The sequence below is a fragment of the Salvelinus alpinus genome, chromosome 30, assembly GCF_045679555.1.
Source record: "Salvelinus alpinus chromosome 30, SLU_Salpinus.1, whole genome shotgun sequence".
In the NCBI taxonomy this organism is placed as follows: domain Eukaryota; kingdom Metazoa; phylum Chordata; class Actinopteri; order Salmoniformes; family Salmonidae; genus Salvelinus; species Salvelinus alpinus.
In genome coordinates this window covers 37,935,161-37,956,373 of record NC_092115.1, presented here as the reverse complement: position 1 = coordinate 37,956,373, position 21,213 = coordinate 37,935,161, and the positions used below count along the sequence as shown (strand labels likewise).

Here is a 21,213-nt window from a genome sequence, read left to right as displayed (position 1 = left end):
GTTTGTTGGTGATGTGGATACAAAGGAACTTGAAGCTCTCAACCTGCTCCACTGTAGCCACGTCGATGAGAATGGGGGCGTGCTCAGTCCTCTTTTTCCTGTAGTCCACAATCATCTCCTTTGTCTTGATCATGTTGAGGGAGAGGTTGTTGACCTGGCACCACACGGCCAGGTCTCTGACCTCCTCCCTATAGGCTGTCTCGTCGTTGTCAGTGATCAGACCTACCCCTGTTGTGTCATCGGCAAACTTAATGATGGTGTTGGAGTCGTGCAGTCATGAGTCAACAGGGAGTACAGGAGGGGACTGAGCATGCACCCCTGATAGACCCCTGTGTTGAGGATTAGCGTGGCGGAGGTGTTGTTACCTACCCTTACCACCTGGGGGCGGCCCGTCAGGAAGTCCAGGATCCAGTTGCAGTTGGAGGTGTTTAGTCCCAGGGTCCTTAGCTTATTGATGAGCTTTGAGGGCACTATGGAGTTGAACTCTGAGCAATCGTTAATTAATAGCATTCTCACATAGGTGTTCCTTTTGTCCAGGTGGGAAAGGGCAGTGTGGAGTGCAATAGAGAATGCATCATCTGTGGATCTGTTGGGGCGGTATGCAAATTGGAGTGGGTCTAGGGTTTCTGGGACAATGGGGTTGATGTGAGCCATGACCAACCTTTCAAGGCACTTCATGGCTACAGACGTGAGTGCTACGGGTCGGTAGTCATTTAGGCAGGTTACCTTAGTGTTCTTAGGCACAGGCACTATGGTGGTCTGCTTAAAACATGTTGGTATTACAGACTCGGACAGGGAGAGTTTGAAAATGTCAGTGAAGACACTTGCCAGTTGGTCATCGCATGCTCGCAGTACACGTCCTTGTAATCTGTCTGGCCGTGCGGTCTTGTGAATGTTGACCTGTTTAAAGGTCTTACATCGGCTGCGGAGAGCGTGATCACACAGTCGTCCGGAACAGCGGGTGCTCTAATGCATGTTTCAGTGTTATTTGCCTCGAAGCGAGCATATAAGTAGTTTAGCTCGTCTGGTACGCTCGTGTCACTGGAAGCTCTCAGCTGTGCTTCCCTTTGTAGTCTGTAATGGTTTGCAAGCCCTGCCACATCCGACGAGGGTCAGAGCTGGTGTAGTACGATTCCATCTTAGTCCTGTATTGATACTTTGCCTGTTTGATGGTTCGTCGGAGGGCATAGCGGGATTTCTTATAAGCTTCCAGGTTAGAGTCCCACTCCTTGAAAGCGGCAGCTCTAGCCTTTAGCTATGTGCGGATGTTGCCTGTAATCCATGGCTTCTGGTTGGGGTATGTACGTACTGTCACTGTGGGGACAGTATGTACATCATCAATGCACTTATTGATGACTGATGTGGTGTACTCCTCAATGCCATCGGAGGAATCCCGGAACATATTCCAGTCTGTGCTAGCAAAACAGTCCTGTAGCTTAGCATCTTCTTCATCTGAGTACAGTAACACACTCACTGTCATTTGCTGTCGTTATTTTGTCCACTAGGTTGAGACACTGTCATTTCAGTATTTGACCCCCAGACTAGTTTGAATTTGCCCTAGACAATCATATCGGAGGTCAGTTTTGCATTGTTGGTAATTGGTCAAATGAAGGATTGGGGAGGGTAAACTGATCCTAGATCTATGACTATGGGCAACTTCTACCTGGAGCATAAATGACCCCTGTTGGTACCGTCATAACCTCTGACCTTTTACGTTAATGTCATTGTGAAGCAGGTCACAACCCAACAACCCTTACAAGTGCACACTTCAACTGTTAAGAGGGTTATCAAAGTATTCCACCTCTTCCCTCACTTTTCGGTAATGTCCACATAATTTGCCATGAGCTTGTTACTACAGTCATTGGGGGAGCAGACAGCTAGGGGGCCGCAGAGCCTCTTGTGGATGATGCTACTCCGCAGTAGAAGCTAAGCACATAAGGACAATGCATGTCCGTGTCATTCCTACTTTTAAACTCGGACAAAACAGAGATGCTTGTTCTAGGTCCCAAGAAACAAAGAGATCTTCTGTTAAATCTGACAATTAATCTTGATGGTTGTAAAGTCGTCTCAAATAAAACTGTGAAGGACCTCGGCGTTACTCTTGACCCTGATCTCTCTTTTGACGAACATATCAAGACTGTTTCAAGGACAGCTTTTTTCCATCTACGTAACATTGCAAAATTCAGAAATTTTCTGTCCAAAATTGATGCAGAAAAATTAATCCATCATTTGTTACTTCTAGGTTAGACTACTGCAATGCTCTACTTTCCGGCTACCCGGATAAAGCACTAAATAAACTTCAGTTAGTGCTAAATACGGCTGCTAGAATCCTGACTAGAACCAAGAAATTTGATCATATTACTCCAGTGCTAGCTTCCCTACACTGGCTTCCTGTTAAGGCAAGGGCTGATTTCAAGGTTTTACTGTTAACCTATAAAGCGTTACATGGGCTTGCTCCTACCTATCTTTCCGAGTTGGTCCTGCCGTACATACCTATACGTACGCTACGGTCACAAGACGCAGGCCTCCTAATTGTCCCTAGAATTTCTAAGCAAACAGCGGGAGGCAGGGCTTTCTCCTATAGATCTCCATTTTTATGGAACGGTCTGCCTACCCATGTGAGAGACGCAGACTCGGTCTCAACCTTTAAGTCTTTACTGAAGACTTATCTCTTCAGTAGGTCATATGATTGAGTGTAGTCTGGCCCAGGAGTGTGAAGGTGAACGGAAAGGCTCTGGAGCAACGAACCGCCCTTGCTGTCTCTGCCTGGCCGGTTCCCCTCTCTCCACTGGGATTCTCTGCCTCTAACCCTATTACAGGGGCTGAGTCACTGGCTTACTGGTGCTCTTTCATGCCGTCCCTGGGAGGGGTGCGTCACTTGAGTGGGTTGAGTTACTGACGTGATCTTCCTGTCTGGGTTGGCGCCCCCCCTTGGTTTGTGCTGTGGTGGAGATCTTTGTGGGCTATACTCGGCCTTGTCTCAGGATTGAAAGTTGGTGGTTGAAGATATCCCTCTAGTGGTGTGGGGTCTGTGCTTTGGCAAAGTGGGTGGGGTTATATCCTTCCTGTTTGGCCCTGTCCGGGGGTTTCTTCTGATGGGGCCACAGTGTCTCCTGACCCCTCCTGTCTCAGCCTCCAGTATTTATGCTGCAGTAGTTCATGTGTCGGGGGGCTAGGGTCAGTTGGTTATACCTGGAGTACTTCTCCTATCTTATCCAGTATCCTGTGTGAATTTAAGTATGCTCTCTCTAATTCTCTCGTTCTCTCTTTCTTTCTCTCTCTCGGAGAACCTGAGCCCTAGGACCATACGTCACGGCAAACCGGGCATGATGACTCCTTGCTGTCCCCAGTCCGCCTGGCCTTGCTGCTATTCCAGTTTCAGCTGTTCTGCCTGCGGTTCTGGAACCCCTACCTGTCCCAGACCTGCTGTTTTCAACTCTTAATGATCGGCTATGAAAAGCCAACTGATATTTATTCCTGATTATTATTTGACCATGCTTGTCATTTATGAACATTTTGAAAATCTTGGCTCTCTCTAATTCTCTCTTTCTTTCTCTCTCTCGGAGGACCTGAGCCCTAGGACCATACGTCAGGACTACCAGGCATGATGACTCCTTGCTGTCCCCAGTCCACCTGGCCTTGCTGCTATTCCAGTTTCAACTGTTCTGCCTGCGGTTATGGAACCGCCACCTGTCCCAGACCTGCTATTTTCAACTCTTAATGATCGGCTATGAAAAGCCAACTGAAAATTATTCCTGATTATTATTTGACCATGCTTGTCACTTATGAATATTTTGAACATCTTGGCATAGTTCTGTTATAATCTCCACCCGGCACAGCCAGAAGAGGACTGGCCACCCCTCATAGCCTGGTTCCTCTCTAGGTTTCTTCCTAGGTTTTGGCCTTTCTAGGGAGTTTTTCCTAGCCACCGTGCTTCTACACCTGCATTGCTTGCTGTTTGGGGTTTTAGGCTGGGTTTCTGTACAGCACTTTGAGATATCAGCTGATGTACGAAGGGCTATATAAAATAAACTTGATTTGATTTGATATGCTTAGCTTCTACTTTGGAGTAGTATCCACTTACACCAGGGGTTCCCAAACGTTTTTGGACCGCGAACCCCACCATGTCACAAACAAAGTTATGTAATCAACCGCCAATGTTTACTTTTTTCATTTGGGCTAGGACAATATTACAAATCAGTCTGACAGTACTTTTTACTATTTCAATCTGAAGGAAGCATTTTTTGGGGGGAATACATCATCAAGGTCAATCATTTTTCCTGACGATATGACCTGTTAGGTTCTAAACAAACAGAGTAAAAACTGAAACGGATGACTAGGAAAAGCTCAAACCAAGTTTATTCCCCCACTGGGTCAAACGTCAAACAGCCGCAAAGACAAAAACATGTTTACACAAGCACATATCTTTATAACCTCGTACTAGGAGACGTCACCTCCTTGCATATCTAGACAGCCAACATCACTGTTGCTAGTCAGGAACTGAATTGGTTCCTCTCACTGGTGTAGTTATGGCCCGCCTCCTACTAGAACCTTTGTAGGCATGCAAGTCTGCGTGTGTGACAGGACTATTCCTTCTCACTTCATCTGACCTCGGGCTGAATTTCTCACTCCTCCCTAATCCACAGCTGTCCTACTTTACCATTGACTGAAACCAGACTGTTGCCCTTTGCCTCCCTCCATAGGACCCACTGATTAACTTTCCATACACCTAGTTCTTATCCGCCATTTACCCAAACATATACATTCATTGTACATGTAAAGTCATCAATAATTTATAGTATGTAACATGAATAAGTATATTTCAAGCTAGAATCCAACATATCTGACCAAGGAAACTGCTTGTGTAATGGTGCGATTAAATTGTTAAATTCCTGCATAAAATTGGTATTATGCCACCTCCTGGTGGATTAGTGTGTTTACATTCTCTAATACACTCAGTGATAAAAGTATGGGATTCTGGGTAATCCACAGCAAATTTATGGAGAATTGCTGTGGGTGAGTTGAAAATGGAATGGTCCCGGGATAGAAATGTACAAAGTTGACATTACATCATAAAATCCACATTTTACATGAGCAATTTATGTTATTAGCAACTAATGTTGTTGGTTTGGCGTCAAATAAGCCCCTCCTTATATGTTATTTGCCATGTGGGTTTTATGCTAGTTAAAGTTCCCTCTGAAGTTGGTAGCTAACTGGAGAATGCATCTTCTTTAGGAGTGCCGTTTATATTCCGTCTACTACTCATCATTCATCCATACTGTGTATGTGTCCCATGATTGCAGCTTTGGAAATAAAATAACTATCCATCCATTACTCCTTCCTGTGTTGACTCACGGACTTGAGGGACGGGACCAGGAAGGTCACACTTGCCCTACACGCACACACTCTCCTTGTCCTACTTGTAGATCTGAAAGAACTGGATAGGTATTAATAAATAATAATGACTGCATCTTGACCTCTGATAGGCTAAGGGGATCCTTCTTACAGATCGGCCTAGGGGCTAACGATGACAGGGCTTTAAACAGCCTAGCAAAGCCGTCTCATCCCGCAAGCTTCAGTCTGGTATTTACAAGGCTATTTTAAAATCTGGTCATATTGACAGGTGTTTCCTCAGCTTCCTCCACCACAGTGATCTCCTCAACACATTTGGACGGCAGGGCCTGAGGGACAAACGGTGCAAACCAGAAGGAGAGGAGTTTTGTTAGCTCCACAAGAGAGGGAATATGATAGTTTACAAAAGTAAAGATAAATGTTTCTGCTCTGTGTTTATTCACCTGAAGTAGGTCGTCTCTCTCCAAGAGGTCTTTAATCTTCAGTGGGGGACCAGGGATGGGGGGAAACAGACGTTCGCTGAACACACACACCACAGTCATTCAGGGAATCACACCACTAATACCATGGTGTTATATCATTACATTTAAACCGTATACTGTTTTCATATTGTTCTTGCCAGTTACTGTTCAATCACACAGGCATTTGTCTTCCCCTTTCTGTTGTTTTCTAAGAATAAATGGGTGTTTTCCACCTCTTGTTGGAAGGAAGTTCTGTTTCACTGTGAAAATGTGTGCGGTCTGTAGACAGATGCTAAAATCTAACACCTCTGCCCTTATTCTATTAATACGTTGTCGTCTTCTCTCTATCTTTCTCTGGGTGTCTATTTTTTGTAAATGTTTCGTTTCTCTCTGGTCCCTCCCATTCTCTCTGTTTCCTTCTCTCTTTCTCAGTCGCTCTCCGTTTCTCTCTGCTGCTCTGTCGCTCTCTGTCGCTGCTCCGCTTCTCTTTACTCTCTCAGTTGCTCTCTTTCTCAGTTTCTCAGTTGCTCTCTTTCTCAGTTGCTCGCTCTGCTCTCTCTCGTTGGAAGGAAGTGCAGTGTCACTGAAAATGTGTGTGGTCTGTAGACAGAAGCTAGAATCTAACACCTCTGCACTTACTCTATTAATACGTTGTCTTAATGTCAGTGTCTCTGCCTCTGCGTCTCTCTGCGTCTCTTTGCGCGCTCGCGGCCTCTGAGCAAAGAGACTGTGCTCTCTCAGTGTCTCTCTGCTCTCAATGGCTCTCAGTGGCTCTTTGCTCTCAGTGGCTCTTTGCTCTCAGGGTCTCTGCGTCCCTTTGCTCTCAGGGTCTCTGCGTTTCTTTGCTCTCAGGGTCTCTGCGTTTCTTTGCTCTCAGGGTCTCTGTGTCTCTTTGCTCGCTCTGCGTCTCTTTGCTCGCTCTGCGTCTCTTTGCTCGCGGCCTCTGAGCAAAGAGACTGTGCTCTCTCAGCGTCTCTCTGCTCTCAGTGGCTCTGCGCCTCTCTGCTCTCAGTGGCTCTGCGCCTCTCTGCTCTCAGTGGCTCTGCGCCTCTCTGCTCTCAGTGGCTCTGCGCCTCTCTGCTCTCAGTGGCTCTGCGCCTCTCTGCTCTCAGTGGCTCTGCGCCTCTCTGCTCTCAGTGGCTCTGCGCCTCTCTGCTCTCAGTGGCTCTGCGCCTCTCTGCTCTCAGTGGCTCTGCGCCTCTTTGCTCTCTCAGTGTCTGTGGCTCTGCGCCTCTCTGCTCTCTCAGTGTCTGTGGCTCTGCGCCTCTCTGCTCTCTCAGTGTCTGTGGCTCTTTGCTCTATGTGTGTCTGTGTCTTTTTGCTCTCTGTGTCTCCTCCCTCCCCATGAACCCAACAGAATACCTCTGGAGTCTGATCAGCAGCAGCAGAGCCAGGAGGATCATGGGTATCCCCAGAGTGATGCCAACAACAACAGTGTTCAGATGATTGTGTGATTCAGACGGGGCCACCGCTGCACACACACACACACACAGCAGTGTAAATATAAACCAACAGAAAAGACTGCTAATCAAATTAAAAAATAGATTAAAAATAGATTAGAGGTCGACCAATTAATTAATTAGGGTCGATTTCAAGTTATCATAATAAATCGGTAATCGGCATTTGTGGACGCCGATTATGGCAGATTACATTGCAATCCACGAGGAGACTACGTGGCAGGCTGACCACCTGTTACGCGAGTGCAGCAAGGAGCCAAGGTAAGGTGCTAGCTAGCATTAAACTTATCTTATAAAAAACAATCAATCTTAACATAATCACTAGTTAACTAGTTGATGATATTACTAGTTTAACTAGCTTGTCCAGCGTTGCATATAATCAATAGGGTGCCTGTTTATCATCGAATCACAGCCTACTTCGCCAAAAGGATGATGATTTAAAAGCGCATTCGCGGGAAAAAAGCACACTCTTTGCACCAATGTACCTAACCATAAGGCACTGATGTTTAAAATCAATACACAAGTATAGTTTTTAAAACCTGCATATTTAGTTAAGAAATTAATGTTTACAGGCAATATTAACTAGGGAAATTGTGTCACTTCTCTTGTGTTCAGTGCAAGCAGAGTCAGGGTATATGCAACAGTTTTGGCCGCCTGGCTCATTGCGAACTGTGTGAAGACCATTTCTTCCGAACAAAGACCGTAATTAATTTGCCAGAATTGTACATAATTATGACATAACATTGAAGGTTGTGCAATGTAACAGCAATATTTAGACTTAGGGTTGCCACCCGTTCGATAAAATACGGAACGGTTCCGTATTTCACTGAAAGAATAAACGTTTTGTTTTCGAAATGATAGTTTCCGGATTTTACCATATTAATGACCTAAGGCTCGTATTTCTGTGTGTTTATTATATTATAATTAAGTCTATGATTTGATATTTGATAGAGCAGTCTGACTGAACGGTGGTAGGCAGCAGCAAGCTCGTAAGCATTCATTCAAACAGCACTTCCTGCGTTTGCCAGCAGCTCTTCGCAATGCTTGAAGCACAGCGCTGTTTATGACTTCAAGCCTATCAACTCCCGAGATTAGGCTGGCAATACTATAGTGCCTATAAGAACATCCAATAGTCAAAGGTATATGAAATACAAATGGTATAGAGAGAAATAGTCCTATAATTTCAATAATAACTACAACCTAGACATCTTAACTGGGAATATTGAAGACTCATGTTAAAAGGAACCACCAGCTTTCATATGTTCTCATGTTCTGAGCAAGGAACTTAAACGTTAGCTTTTTTACATGGCACATATTGCACTTTTACTTTCTTCTCCAACACAGTTTTTGCATTATTTTAACCAATTTGAACGTTTCATTATTTATTTGAGACTAAATTCATTTTATTTATGTATTATATTAAGTTAAAATAAAAGTTAATTCAGTATTGTTGGAATTGTCATTATTACAAATATATATAAAAATCGTCCGATTAATCGGTATCGGCTTTTTTTGGTCCTCCAATTATCGGTATCGGCGTTGAAAAATCATAAACGGTCGACCTCTAATCCAGATGTCATTATAATATTGATGACTGCGGACTCACTGATGATGTTGCTCCAGCTGCTCCAGTGTTCAGATCCTCTGCAGTCACTATTCTTCCTCACCCTCATCTTCACGTCGTACCGTTGTGTGTGGTCCAGGTTGGTCTCATTGTATGTCAGTCCCTCTGTAAAGCTCCTCACCTTACAAGACACATATACAAATAGCCTCTTAATAAAAACAGGGCCACCACTGAGTTAGACAACTCTCTGGTATACTCATCTATTTTTTTACTTAACACTTATTTTTCTTAAAACTCCATTGTTGGTTAAGGGCTTATAACTAAGCTTTTCACTGTAAGGTCTAAACCTGTTGCCAAATACAATTTGATTTGATAGTATTACCAGGTCATTGATCTGGAGCTGGTAGTGGAAGCATCTGGGTGTGGTGTTGGGCGGGAGACCCCACTGCACCAGCAGACCCTCCTCTCTGACCCAGGCAGTGATGTTGGGGGGCGGGCGCAGTACTTCAATATCTATGGTGTACATTTTATTGGTGTAGATGCAGCACACGCCAGGGCGTGACACTTTGAAAGTCATACTCAAAGAGGTGACGCCGTCACCCACACTGCCTTGGCAGACAGCAGACACATCTCGAACCACACCGCCAGGCCATCCCTGGGCTCCCTGGCCTCCCATGACCTCAGAGACACAGTCCACACTGGAGATACTCTCAGTGTCCCTACACACACTGATATTCACACACACACACACACACACACACACACACACACACACACACACACACACACACACACACACACACACACACACACACACACACACACACACACACACACACACACACACACACACACACACACACACACACACACAAGCACTTATAGCAGACACCTTATATAAAGGTGGGTGTCATGTACTAAAATTAGATTACAATTTTATTATACTGTAAAATGGTAATTGCACAGTAATAACCAATAAATTGACAAGCTTCTACTATCACATTAAATAATTGTTGCTAAGCCTTTCATTTTCTGTGTGTCTTGGATATTGTGGGAGGGGCTTACGAGACAGAGGCAGAGAATTGGCTGTCATTGGAGAGACCATGGAATTTCCAGGAGCAGTTGAGTTGATTGGTTGGGTAGATAAGACAGAGGGGCGGTCCACCTAGAGTTACAGAGAGGGTTCAGTGAGTGTGCATGCGTGTGTGAGTGTGTGTTTGGGTCTTTGTGCGTTTTGTCTTACTGGGTGATAGGTTGCAGGGGTGAATGGTGGTGTCAGGGTGAATGGTGGTGTCATTGCTGGTGTCAATGTCAGTGTCTTCATAGTCCTCGTTGCCTTCATAGTCCTCGTTGCCTTCATAGTCCTCGCTCTGAACCAGCTGCATAACACCATGAGAATCCCTCTGGTACACTCTCTGGCGCATCAGAGACAGAAAAAGAAAGCACGAGTGAGATTTTTATTTTAAGAGACAAAGAGATTGTAAATCTAAAATGGTTTGAGAAAGGGCCATTAGAGACCACAGACTATCATAGTGATCTCACTTCTCTGTATTCCGTCTCGTCATCCTGACAGGGGTTTAAGGGAGGCGGTTCTTGGTTCTGGTCATCCAGCCCTATAGTAACCGTCCCAGCAGTCAACCCTTCTGTGCTCGCAGAGAAACTTGTTTCAGTCGTTTGAGTTACTGTCAGACAGAAACAGAAACAGAAATAGAGCTCAGTAAGGTCGCCCACTACAGGGTAACAGTTTTGGGGAAGCTACTCTGAAATCATAGTTACTCATAGTTACAATTACTTCACACTAGAAGTTAAGTTACGTTAAAGATACCCTTAGAAACTGACTGTACAAAACATGACAGACTGACCAGGTGAATCTGGGTGAAAGCTATGATCCCTTTTTGATGTCACTTGTTAAATCCACCTCAAATCAGTGTAGATGAAGGGGACGAGATAGGTTAAAGAAGGATTTTAGGAAGGTGTTCTTAATGTTTTGTACACTCAGTGTAGTTTAATTAAGTAAAGCTACATTGAAAAAGCAGTTCACTACATCCAAGCTACTTTGGGAAAAAAATGATCATATCTAAATCTGAAATGTCATAGACTATAAAAACACATCACTCTGGGGTCAGGTGTTAAATGTTCAATGCTGCCATTTATTTTATCTCAATATCAAATCATTTCTGGGTAACAATTAAGTACTTCAATTGAATTGAAAGCAATCACAGCAGTCAAAAATAAACAAAAATAGCTTCTTAGCGAAGAGCAATTTCTCAAGCAATAATTTTGCTCGGAGTGTCTGGGAGTGGTCTGAGTGGGGAGGGGAAAACTGAAAACTAGGAGAGGTTTGGAACTCTTTCTTATTGGCCTATCGAAATAATTTAATGCATGTTGATGTCACCAGACATGTCAAAACTCCATCCCACCAAAACATGGACAAATTTCAGGTGGTCTTTTCAAACAGCTCTTATAGTAACACTAGAGTCCATACCTCAGCCAGACGTCAGTATAGTAACACTAGAGTCCATACCTCAGCTAGACGTCAGTATAGTAACACTAGAGTCCATACCTCAGCCAGGCGGTCAGTATAGTAACACTAGAGTCCATACCTCAGCTAGACGTCAGTATAGTAACACTAGAGTCCATACCTCAGCCAGACGTCAGTATAGTAACACTAGAGTCCATACCTCAGCTAGACGTCAGTATAGTAACACTAGAGTCCATACCTCAGCCAGGCGGTCAGTATAGTAACACTAGAGTCCATACCTCAGCTAGACGTCAGTATAGTAACACTAGAGTCCATACCTCAGCCAGGCGGTCAGTATAGTAACACTAGAGTCCATACCTCAGCTAGACGTCAGTATAGTAACACTAGAGTCCATACCTCAGCTAGACGTCAGTATAGTAACACTAGAGTCCATACCTCAGCTAGACGTCAGTATAGTAACACTAGAGTCCATACCTCAGCCAGACGTCAGTATAGTAACACTAGAGTCCATACCTCAGCTAGACGTCAGTATAGTAACACTAGAGTCCATACCTCAGCTAGACGTCAGTATAGTAACACTAGAGTCCATACCTCAGCTAGACGTCAGTATAGTAACACTAGAGTCCATACCTCTTTTCACAATTTCACAGTATTTTTTCATCCTCATAGTGTGGAAATATGTCAAACACAGGAATCACATTTCACTGCACTCGATCTTTAACAAAATGTGTAATTTTACCTATTATTAATAAAGACAAAAGCTGTTTCAAGTGAGAAATAGGCAGTTCTGAACCTGAAAAAGAAACACATTTTCTCTTTTGCAACAACAACAAAAAAGTGTGTAGTTCCAATAGTTAGCTACTCCACTACATGGCAAAACAAGTTAACTACTGAAAACACTACCATGATTTGAATTTATTGGAATTCAACTTCCACCAAGCTACTGCAAAATGTTGTTGAATTACTAGTTGACCTAAATGTAGTTCGCTACTCCCCAACATTGCAGGGTAAACGCATGTAAGGATGATACACACACATTCACATTATCACTCACCTTTCTCTGCTCTCCCAAGGGAATGCAGCACCACAGCACAGACCCAGAGGACCACCAGATATAGCCCCATTGCAAACCTGGGGGGGGGGGGGGAACAAACACACAGATATCACACCATGATAAAAACCTGACTACTTCAGCATCCTAACTCAGACCAGATGAGCTTATATGGTCATAACTGTCCTCCTACATTTGCTCTTTTCAGTATTATGTCCATCTCTGATAAGCTACCCAGGAAAGGGCTGAAAATAGCCCATATTAATATATGTTGCCTTAGAGATTATGTTAATGAAAATCAATAATTTGCTAACATCAGATAACATTTATATTAGACATTTATGAGAGTTAATTAGATAATTAATTTGATGATACAGCAGTAGCAATACAAGGATATAACATCTACAGAAGAGACAGAAATGCTTATGAGGGAGGTGTTGCTGTATATATTCAGAGCCATATCTGTCACGCCCTGACTTTAGTTATATTTGTTTCCTGTTTTGTGTTGTTGCACCTTTCAGGACTGTTTCGATTTTCGTTGTTTCACTTTGTTATTTTGTATTTCGTGTTCAGTTATAATAAATTAACATGGACACTTACCACGCTGCGTTTTGGTCCGATCTTTCCTGTTCCTCAGATGAAGAAGATCGTTACAGAACTACCCACCACCAACAGACCAAGCAGCATGGTAAGGAGGAGCAGAGGGTTCAGGACTCCTGGACTTGGGAGGAGATATTGGACGGTAAGGGACCCTGAAGACAGGCTGGGGAATATCGCCGCCCGAAAGCAGTACTGGAGGCAGCGAAAGCGGAGAGGCGGCGATATGAGGTAAGGCAGCGCAGCAGGGACGAGAGGCAGCCCCCCAAAAAATTATTTGGGGGGGCACACGGGGAGATTGGCGGAGTCAGGCGATAGACCTGAGCCAACTCCCCGTGCTTACCGGAAGCAGCGTAGTACTGGTCAGGCACCGTGTTATGCGGTGAAGCGCACGGTGTCGGCAGTGCGCGCTCAGAGCCCGGAGTGCTATAAGCCAGCCCCCCGCAAGTGCCATGCGAGAGTAGGCATCCAGCCAGGGCGGATTGTGCCAGCTCAGCGTGTTTGGTCTCCGGTGTGCCGTTTCGGCCCAGGGTATCCTGCGCCGGCTCTGCGTACTGTGTCTCCGGGGCGCTGGGAGGGTGCTGTTCGTCCTATGCCTGCGCTCCGCCCGTGCCGGGCGAAAGTGGGCATTGAGCCTAATGGAGAGGTGTGAGCGGTAAGCACCAGATCTCCAGTGCTACCCCACAGCCCAGTTTGTCCTGTGCCTGCACTCTGGAGGGGCCGGGCTAAAGTGGGCATTCAGCCTGGAGGAGTGGTGCCAAGGCTGCGCACCATGGCTCCAGTGCTCCCCCACAGCCCGGTCTATCCGGTGCCTCCTCTACGCACCAGGCCTCCTGTAGGTCTCCCCAGCCTGGTGGGCCCTGTGGCAGCCCCACGCACCAGGCTGTCTCTGTCTCCTCCCTCCAGAGTCGCCCTCCTGTCCGGAGCCGCCAGAGTCGCCCTCCTGTCCGGAGCCGCCAGAGTCGCCCTCCTGTCCGGAGCCGCCAGAGTCGCCCTCCTGTCCGGAGCCGCCAGAGTCGCCCTCCTGTTCGGGGCCCGCTGCAAGGGTTCCCAGTCCGGGGTCGGCGGCGAGGGTTCCAATCTTTCGTAGCCGAGATTCTCAGAGACCTGCACGGGCAGGGGGTGGTAGTGTACATCGATGACATACTGATCTTTTCTGCAACACGTGCCGCGCACGTGTCTCTGGTGCGTAAAGTACTTGGGCGACTGCTGGAGCATGACCTGTACGTCAAGGCTGAGAAATGTGTGTTCTCCAAACAAGCCGTTTCCTTCCTGGGTTATCGCATTTCCACCTCTGGGGTGGTGATGGAGTGTGACCGCGTTACAGCCGTGCGTAATTGGCCGACTCCGACCACGGTAAAGGAGGTGCAGCGGTTTTTAGGGTTTGCCAATTACTACCGGAGGTTTATCTGAGGTTTTGGTCAGGTGGCTGCTCCCATTACCTCACAGCTGAAGGGGGGGCCGGCGCGCTTGCGCTGGTCAGCAGAGGCGGGCAAAGCTTTCACTCGTCTGGAGGGGCTGTTCACTGACGCACCCGTGCTGGACATCCGGACCCCTCTTTGGCGTTCATAGTGGAGGTGGACGCGTCCGAGGCTGGGGTGGGAGCCGTGCTATCACTGCGCTCGGGCACGCCACCAAAGCTCCGCCCCTGCGCTTTTTTCCCGAAGAAGCTCGGTCATGCGGAGCGGAACTATGACGTGGGGGACCGGGTGTTGTTAGCTGTAGTCAAGGCTCTGAAGGTGTGGAGACATTGGCTTGAGGGGCCTAAGCACCCTTTCCTCATCTGGACTGACCATCGTAATCTCGAGTATATCCGGGCAGCGAGGAGATTGAATCCGCGTCAGGCTAGGTGGACCATGTTCTTTACCCGTTTCCGTTTCACGATTTCATATTGGCCAGGCTCCCAAAATACCAAGGCCGACGCGCTGTACCGCCTCTATGATACCGAGGAGCAGTCCATCGAGTCGACTCCCATCCTCCCAGCTTCATGTCTGATGGCACCGGTGGTATGGGAGGTGGACGCGGAGATCGAGCGGGCGGCACGGTTGGAACCAGCACCCCCTCAGTGTCCAGCAGGGGTTTAGTACGTGCCGCTTGGTGTCCGTGATAAGTTGATTCGATGGGCTCATACACTACCCTCCTCGGGTCATCCTGGCATCGAGAGGACAGTGCGGAGTCTTAGGGGGAGGTACTGGTGGCCCACATTGGCTAAGGACGTGAGGTTTTATGTCTCCTCCTGCTCTGTGTGTGCTCAGAGCAAGGCTCCTCGACACCTGCCTAGAAGGAAGTTACAGTCCCTCCCCGTTCCACAACGGCCGTGGTCGCACTTGTCGGTGGACTTTCTCACCGATCTTCCCCCGTCTCAGGGAAGTACTACGGTCCTGGTCGTTGTGGATCGGTTTTCTAAGTCCTGCCGTCTCATCCCATTGCCCGGTCTCCCTACGGCCCTGCAGACTGCGGAGGCTCTGTTTACCCATGTCTTCCGGCATTACAGGGTGCCTGAGGACATCGTTTCTGATCGGGGTCCCCAGTTCACGTCCAGAGGTTGGAGGGCGTTCATGGAACGGCTGGGGGTCTCGGTCAGCCTGACCTCGGGTTTCCACCCCGAGAGTAATGGGCAGGTGGAGAGAGTAAACCAGGATGTGGGTAGGTTTCTGCGGTCGTATTGTCGGGACCGGCCTGGTGAGTGGGCGAGGTACGTCCCATGGGCGGAGCTCGCCCAGAACTCCCTTCGCCACTCCTCTACTAACATGTCTCCCTTCCAGTGCATGTTGGGCTACCAGCCGGTCCTGGCTCCATGGCATCAGAGCCAGACCGAGGCTCCTGCGGTGGAGGAATGGGTGCAGTGCTCGAAGGACACCTGGAGAGCCGTCCAGGAATCTTTAAAACAGGCTCGAGGATGGCAGAAGAAGAGCGCTGACCAGCACCGCAGTCAGGCCCCCGTGTTCGCACCGGGGGACCGGTTCTGGCTCTCGACTCGAAACATGCCCCTCCGCCTGCCCTGCCGGAAGCTGGGGCCGCAGTGTGTAGGGCCATTCAAAGTCCTGAGGAGGATAAACGAGGTGTGTTATAGGTTACAGCTTCCTACTTACTATCGTATTAACCCCTCGTTTCATGTGTCTCTCCTCAGGCCGGTGGTGGCTGGTCCCCTGCAAGAAGGTGACATCGAGGGGTCCCCGGCGTACACAGTACGCGCTATTCTGGACTCGAGACGCCGGTTGAGGGGCCTACAGTACCTCGTGGACTGGGAGGGGTACGGTCCGGAGGAGAGGTGCTGGGTACCGGTGGGGAACATTTTGGACCCCTCACTTCTGAGGGACTTCCACCGCCTCCACCCGGATCGCCCGCGCGACTCGGGGGGGGGGGTACTGTCACGACTTCCAGAAGGTGGCTCGGCGGTCGTCGTCGCCGGTCTACTAGCCGCCACCGATCCCTTTTTCCTTTTCTGTTAGTTTAGTCTTATTAGTTGCACCTGTTCCTTTTTGTGTTTCTTGATTTTTGTCTATTTAAGCCTATTAGGCCCGCTTATGTTTGTGCAGGATTATTTTGTGTTCTCTGTCGTTTGTGGATGTGTTTTTTCTCTGGATCGTTTACCCTGTGTTCTGGGTTGGTCAGTGTGTATGCGCCCTGTGTTTGGCGTGACCGTTTATTGAACCCTCTGCTCTCTGCGCCTGACTCCTACCTTCCACTCCTAGTAACCAGTGACAGGAAAGCCAAAGTTCCAACAGCTGGGCCTAAAATACTGTATAAGAGATCATAAAAAAGATTCTGCTGTGACTTACGTGGATGATGTTAATATTTTTTTGTCTGATCCACTTGATGAATTTATGAAATTGCTTCTTCCAGTTATTGATAAACATGCACCTGTTAAGAAACTGACTGTTAGAACTGTTAAGGCTCCATTGATTGACAAGGAATTGAAAAACTGTATGGTTGAAAGAGATGGGGCAAAAGGAGTGGTTAATAAGTCTGGCTGCACATCTGATTGGCTTACTTACTGCAAATGGAGAAATTGTGACTAAACTCAAAAAGAAGAAACTGTTCTATGAAGCCAAGATCAATGGTATAAAGAATAATGGAAAAACTTGAGTACTTTAAATGAAATTATGGGCAAAAAGACAAATTCAACAATTTCATCAAATCAGATGGCTTATTTGTCACAAAACCATTTGATGTTGCCAATTATTTGAATGATTATTTAATTGGCAAAGTGGGCAAACTTAGGCAGGAAATGCCAATTGAGCAATTGTATTCATGCATAAAAAATACAAATAATGAAAGAAAAGCATTGCAAGTTTGAATTTTGTAAAGTTAAATGTGGGAGAGGTGGAAAAATTATTGTTATCAATCAATAATGACAAACCTCCTGGCATTGACAACTTAGATGGACAGCTACTGAGGATGGTAGCTGGCTTCAGCCACTCCTGTCATATTTTTAATCTGAGCCTAGAGGAAAGGCTTTGTCCTCAGGCATGGAGGGAAGCCAAAGTAATTCCGCTACCCAAGAGTGGTAAAGCGGCCTTTACTGGTTCTAACAGCAGACCTATAAGCTTGCTGCCAGCTCTTAGCAAACTGTTGACCAAATACAATGCTATGTCTCTGTAAACAAATTAAGACTTTCAGCATGCTTATAGAGAAGGGCACTCAACATGTACTGCACAGACAAACTGCTGATGATCAGTTGAAAGAAATTGATAAGATTGTAGGAGCTGTACTGTTAGATTTCAGTGCAGCCTTTGATATTATTGACCATAACCTGTTGTTGAAAGAACTTGTGCTATGGCTTTTCAACCTCTGCCATAATGTGGATTCAGAGCTTTCTCTAATGAAAGCTTCTCTAATGTCAAACATGTAAAGTGTGGTTTACCGCAGGGCAGCTCTAGGCCCTCTTTTCTATTTTTACCAATGACCTGCCACTGGCATTAAACAAAGCATGCGTGTCCATGTATGCTGATGATTCAACCACATACACATCAGCAACCACAGCGAATTAAGTCACTGAAACCCTTAACAAAGAGTTGCAGTCTGTTTTGGAATGGGTGGCCAGTAATAAACTGGTCCTGAACATCTCTAAAAATAAAAGTATGAACCAAGATGGCGTAGAAGTGGGGATGTCTGTTTTGATTGTCTTGTCCCATCCCTTGTATATATCGTTTTTCTTCGTATATATTTAATATATATTTGTGTTCTTTTTTTAAAATCTCATTTTTTATCTAATTTTCCATCTACGGACTGAACATACTCTCCTGCAACCCGCCTCACACAATGTGGTATGGATCTGCTATTTTTACACTTTTGAACAAGAACCCCCTTCTGAAGCTAGCCAGCTAACTAGCTACTAGTTAGCCTGGAGCTAGCCTCGAACAAGGCTCATGTCCCGGCTAGCCGAAGAGATTCCATCAAGCAATCCCTGGGATTCAATTACCTCTTTTGTCAATTGGCCTGGACCCTTTGCTGCCGACACGAAGCCCCGCCGATCCATCACCACTGGTTTACTGACGTAACCATCCGAGGGGGTTTCTGTCCCGAAGGAAGCACCAGTTAGCCTGGAGCTAGCCGAGAGAGAGAGAGAGGCCCTTCTTCCGGATAGTCAAATAATTCCATCAGATAATTCCTGGGCTTCAATTACCTCTTTTGACAATTGGCCTGGACCCTTTGCTGCCGACATGGAGCCACGCCGATCCATCACGATTGGTCTGCCGACGTAACTGTCCGAGGGTTTTTTTCAACAAACTCTCCCGTAGCGACATCTCCCTGAAGCCCATCTGCTAGCCTGCTGTTAGCCCCGGCCTGCTAGCTGTCTGAATCGCCGTGCCTCCAGCTCCCCTAGCTACTCACTGGACCCTTTGATCACTCGGCTACACATGCCTCTCCCTAATGTCAATATGCCTTGTCTATTGCTGTTTTGGTTAGACATTTTTGTCTTATATCACTGTAGAGCCTCCAGCCCTGCTCAATATTCCTTAGAAAGCCCTTATGTTCCACCCCCCACACATGCGGTGACCGCACCTGGCTTAAATGGTGCCTCTAGAGACAAAACCTCTCTCATCATCACTCAATGCCTAGGCTTACCTCCACTGTACTCACATCCTACCATACCTTTGTCTGTACATTATGCCTTGAATCTATTCTTCCGCGCCCAGAAACCTGCTCCTTTACTCTCTGTTCCGAATGCACTAGACGATCAGTTCTTTTAGCCTTTAGCCAAACTCTTATCCTAACTCCTCCGTTTTTCCTTTGGTGATGTAGAGGTTAACCCAGGCCCTGCAGCCCTCAGCATCACTCCCATTTCCCAGGCGCTCTCATTTGTTGACTTCTGTAACTGTAAAAGCATTGGTTTCATGTATGTTAACATTAGAAGCCTCCTCCCTAAGTTTGTTTTATTCACTGCTTTAGCACACTCCGCCAACCTGGATGTCCTAGCTGTGTCTGAATCCTGGTTTAGGAAGGCCACCAAAAACCCAGAAATTTCCATCCCTAACTATAACATTTTCCAACAAGATAGAACTGCCAAAGGGGGTGGAGTTGCAATATACTGCAGAGATAGCCTGCACAATTCTATCATACTATCCAGGTCTGTGCCCAAACAATTCGAGCTTCTACTTTAAAAAATCCACCTTTACAGAAACAAGTCTCTCACCGTTGCTGCTTGTTTATAGACCCCCCCTCGGCCCCCAGTTGTGCCCTGGACAACATATGTGAATTGATCGCCCCCCCATCTATCTTCAGAGTTCGTACTGTTAGGTGACCTAAACTGGGACATGCTTAACACCCCAGCAGTCCTACAATCTAAGCTAGATGCCCTCAATCTCACACAAATCATCAAGGAACCCTAAATCCGTAACCATGGGCACCCTCATAGATATCATCCTGACCAACCTGCCCTCTAAATACACCTCTGCTGTCTTCAACCAGGATCTCAGCAATCACTGCCTCATTGCCTGCGTGAGTAATGGGTCCGGGGTCAAATGACCACCCCTCATCACTGTCAAACGCTCCCTAAAACACTTCAGCGAGCAGGCCTTTCTTTTTTTCAATTTAAAGTTTTATTACGTTTTCTTGTTTTTCAAATCAACCAACCAAACACATTCCACATTCACAGATGTGACAGACTTAAAAAAATAAAATAATAATAATAAAAAAAATGGTTATATATATATTATATATATATATATATACACTGCTCAAAAAAATAAATGGAACACTAAAATAACACATCCTAGATCTGAATGAATGAAATATTCTTATTAAATACTTTTTTCTTTACATAGTTGAATGTGCTGACAACAAAATCACACAAAAATTATCAATGGAAATCAAATTTATCAACCCATGGAGGTCTGGATTTGGAGTCACACTCAAAATTAAAGTGGAAAACCACACTACAGGCTGATCCAACTTTGATATAATGTCCTTAAAACAAGTCAAAATGAGGCTCAGTAGTGTGTGTGGCCTCCACGTGCCTGTATGACCTCCCTACAACGCCTGGGCATGCTCCTGATGAGGTGGCGGATGGTCTCCTGAGGAATCTCCTCCCAGACCTGGACTAAAGCATCCGCCAACTCCTGGACAGTCTGTGGTGCAACGTGGCGTTGGTGGATGGAGCATGTGGAAGTGAATGGATACAGGCTGGTAAAAACAGGAAACTAAAGCAAGGCCATAAGTGCATAGAATAGCTGGACACACCGAGGTCAGAGGGACATACAAAAGAGGGGGCCAGCCAAATGACCAACAGATGAACTATAGGCATAATACATATTTATATTAGGACACTGAGAAGGTCCTGGCACCATTGTAATCTAATCAAGAGCGGATACAGGCGTTATTGGGCACGAACAAGCAGGAAGCCTGAAAATGAAAGACAATGGTAACATATGACGTATGAGAAGTAACTTAAATGTGCGTATGTAATGGACTGATATACTGTATGTGTATAAAAACAGAGCCAGGGCTTAGGAAAGGTGGTCTTTCCGCGGACTGACACGGCTTGTGATAAATTGTATTAAAAAAGCCTATATTGATCTCACTAGTTTTTGTAAGAGTGTTATATTTCTGAGACGATTATCCACGACAAGCGAGACATGATGTCCCAGATGTGCTCAATTGGATTCAGGTCTGGGGAACGGGCGGGCCAGTCCATAGCATCAATGCCTTCCTCTTGCAGGAACTGCTGACACACTCCAGCCACATGAGGTCTAGCATTGTCTTGCATTAGGAGGAACCCATGGCCAACCGTACCAGCATATGGT

General features: G+C 46.3%; 1 protein-coding gene across 9 annotated transcripts in view; it reads right to left on the bottom strand.

Moving 5' to 3' along the window:
- Window positions 1-4,341: 4,341 nt before the first annotated feature.
- Window positions 4,342-21,213, bottom strand: part of LOC139559769 (uncharacterized) — a 30,918-nt gene continuing 14,046 nt past the window's right edge. For 2 of the 9 annotated variants that reach the window (XM_071376109.1, XM_071376110.1), the window contains 9 exons: window positions 12,371-12,447; window positions 10,377-10,516; window positions 10,078-10,249; window positions 9,900-9,999; window positions 9,217-9,562; window positions 8,877-9,015; window positions 7,176-7,284; window positions 5,796-5,871; window positions 4,342-5,681 (listed from right to left, as the gene is read on the bottom strand). In XM_071376109.1, coding sequence (XP_071232210.1) covers window positions 5,601-5,681; window positions 5,796-5,871; window positions 7,176-7,284; window positions 8,877-9,015; window positions 9,217-9,562; window positions 9,900-9,999; window positions 10,078-10,249; window positions 10,377-10,516; window positions 12,371-12,447 — 1,240 coding nt within the window. In that variant the 3' untranslated portion in view covers window positions 4,342-5,600. Of the gene's footprint in view, window positions 5,682-5,795; window positions 5,872-7,175; window positions 7,285-8,876; window positions 9,016-9,216; window positions 9,563-9,899; window positions 10,000-10,077; window positions 10,250-10,376; window positions 10,517-12,370; window positions 12,448-12,967; window positions 13,089-16,746; window positions 16,829-18,389; window positions 18,485-18,593; window positions 20,011-21,213 lie in introns of those variants that run through there. The other 7 variants (XM_071376115.1, XM_071376113.1, XM_071376114.1 and 4 more) reach the window with 7 other exon arrangements.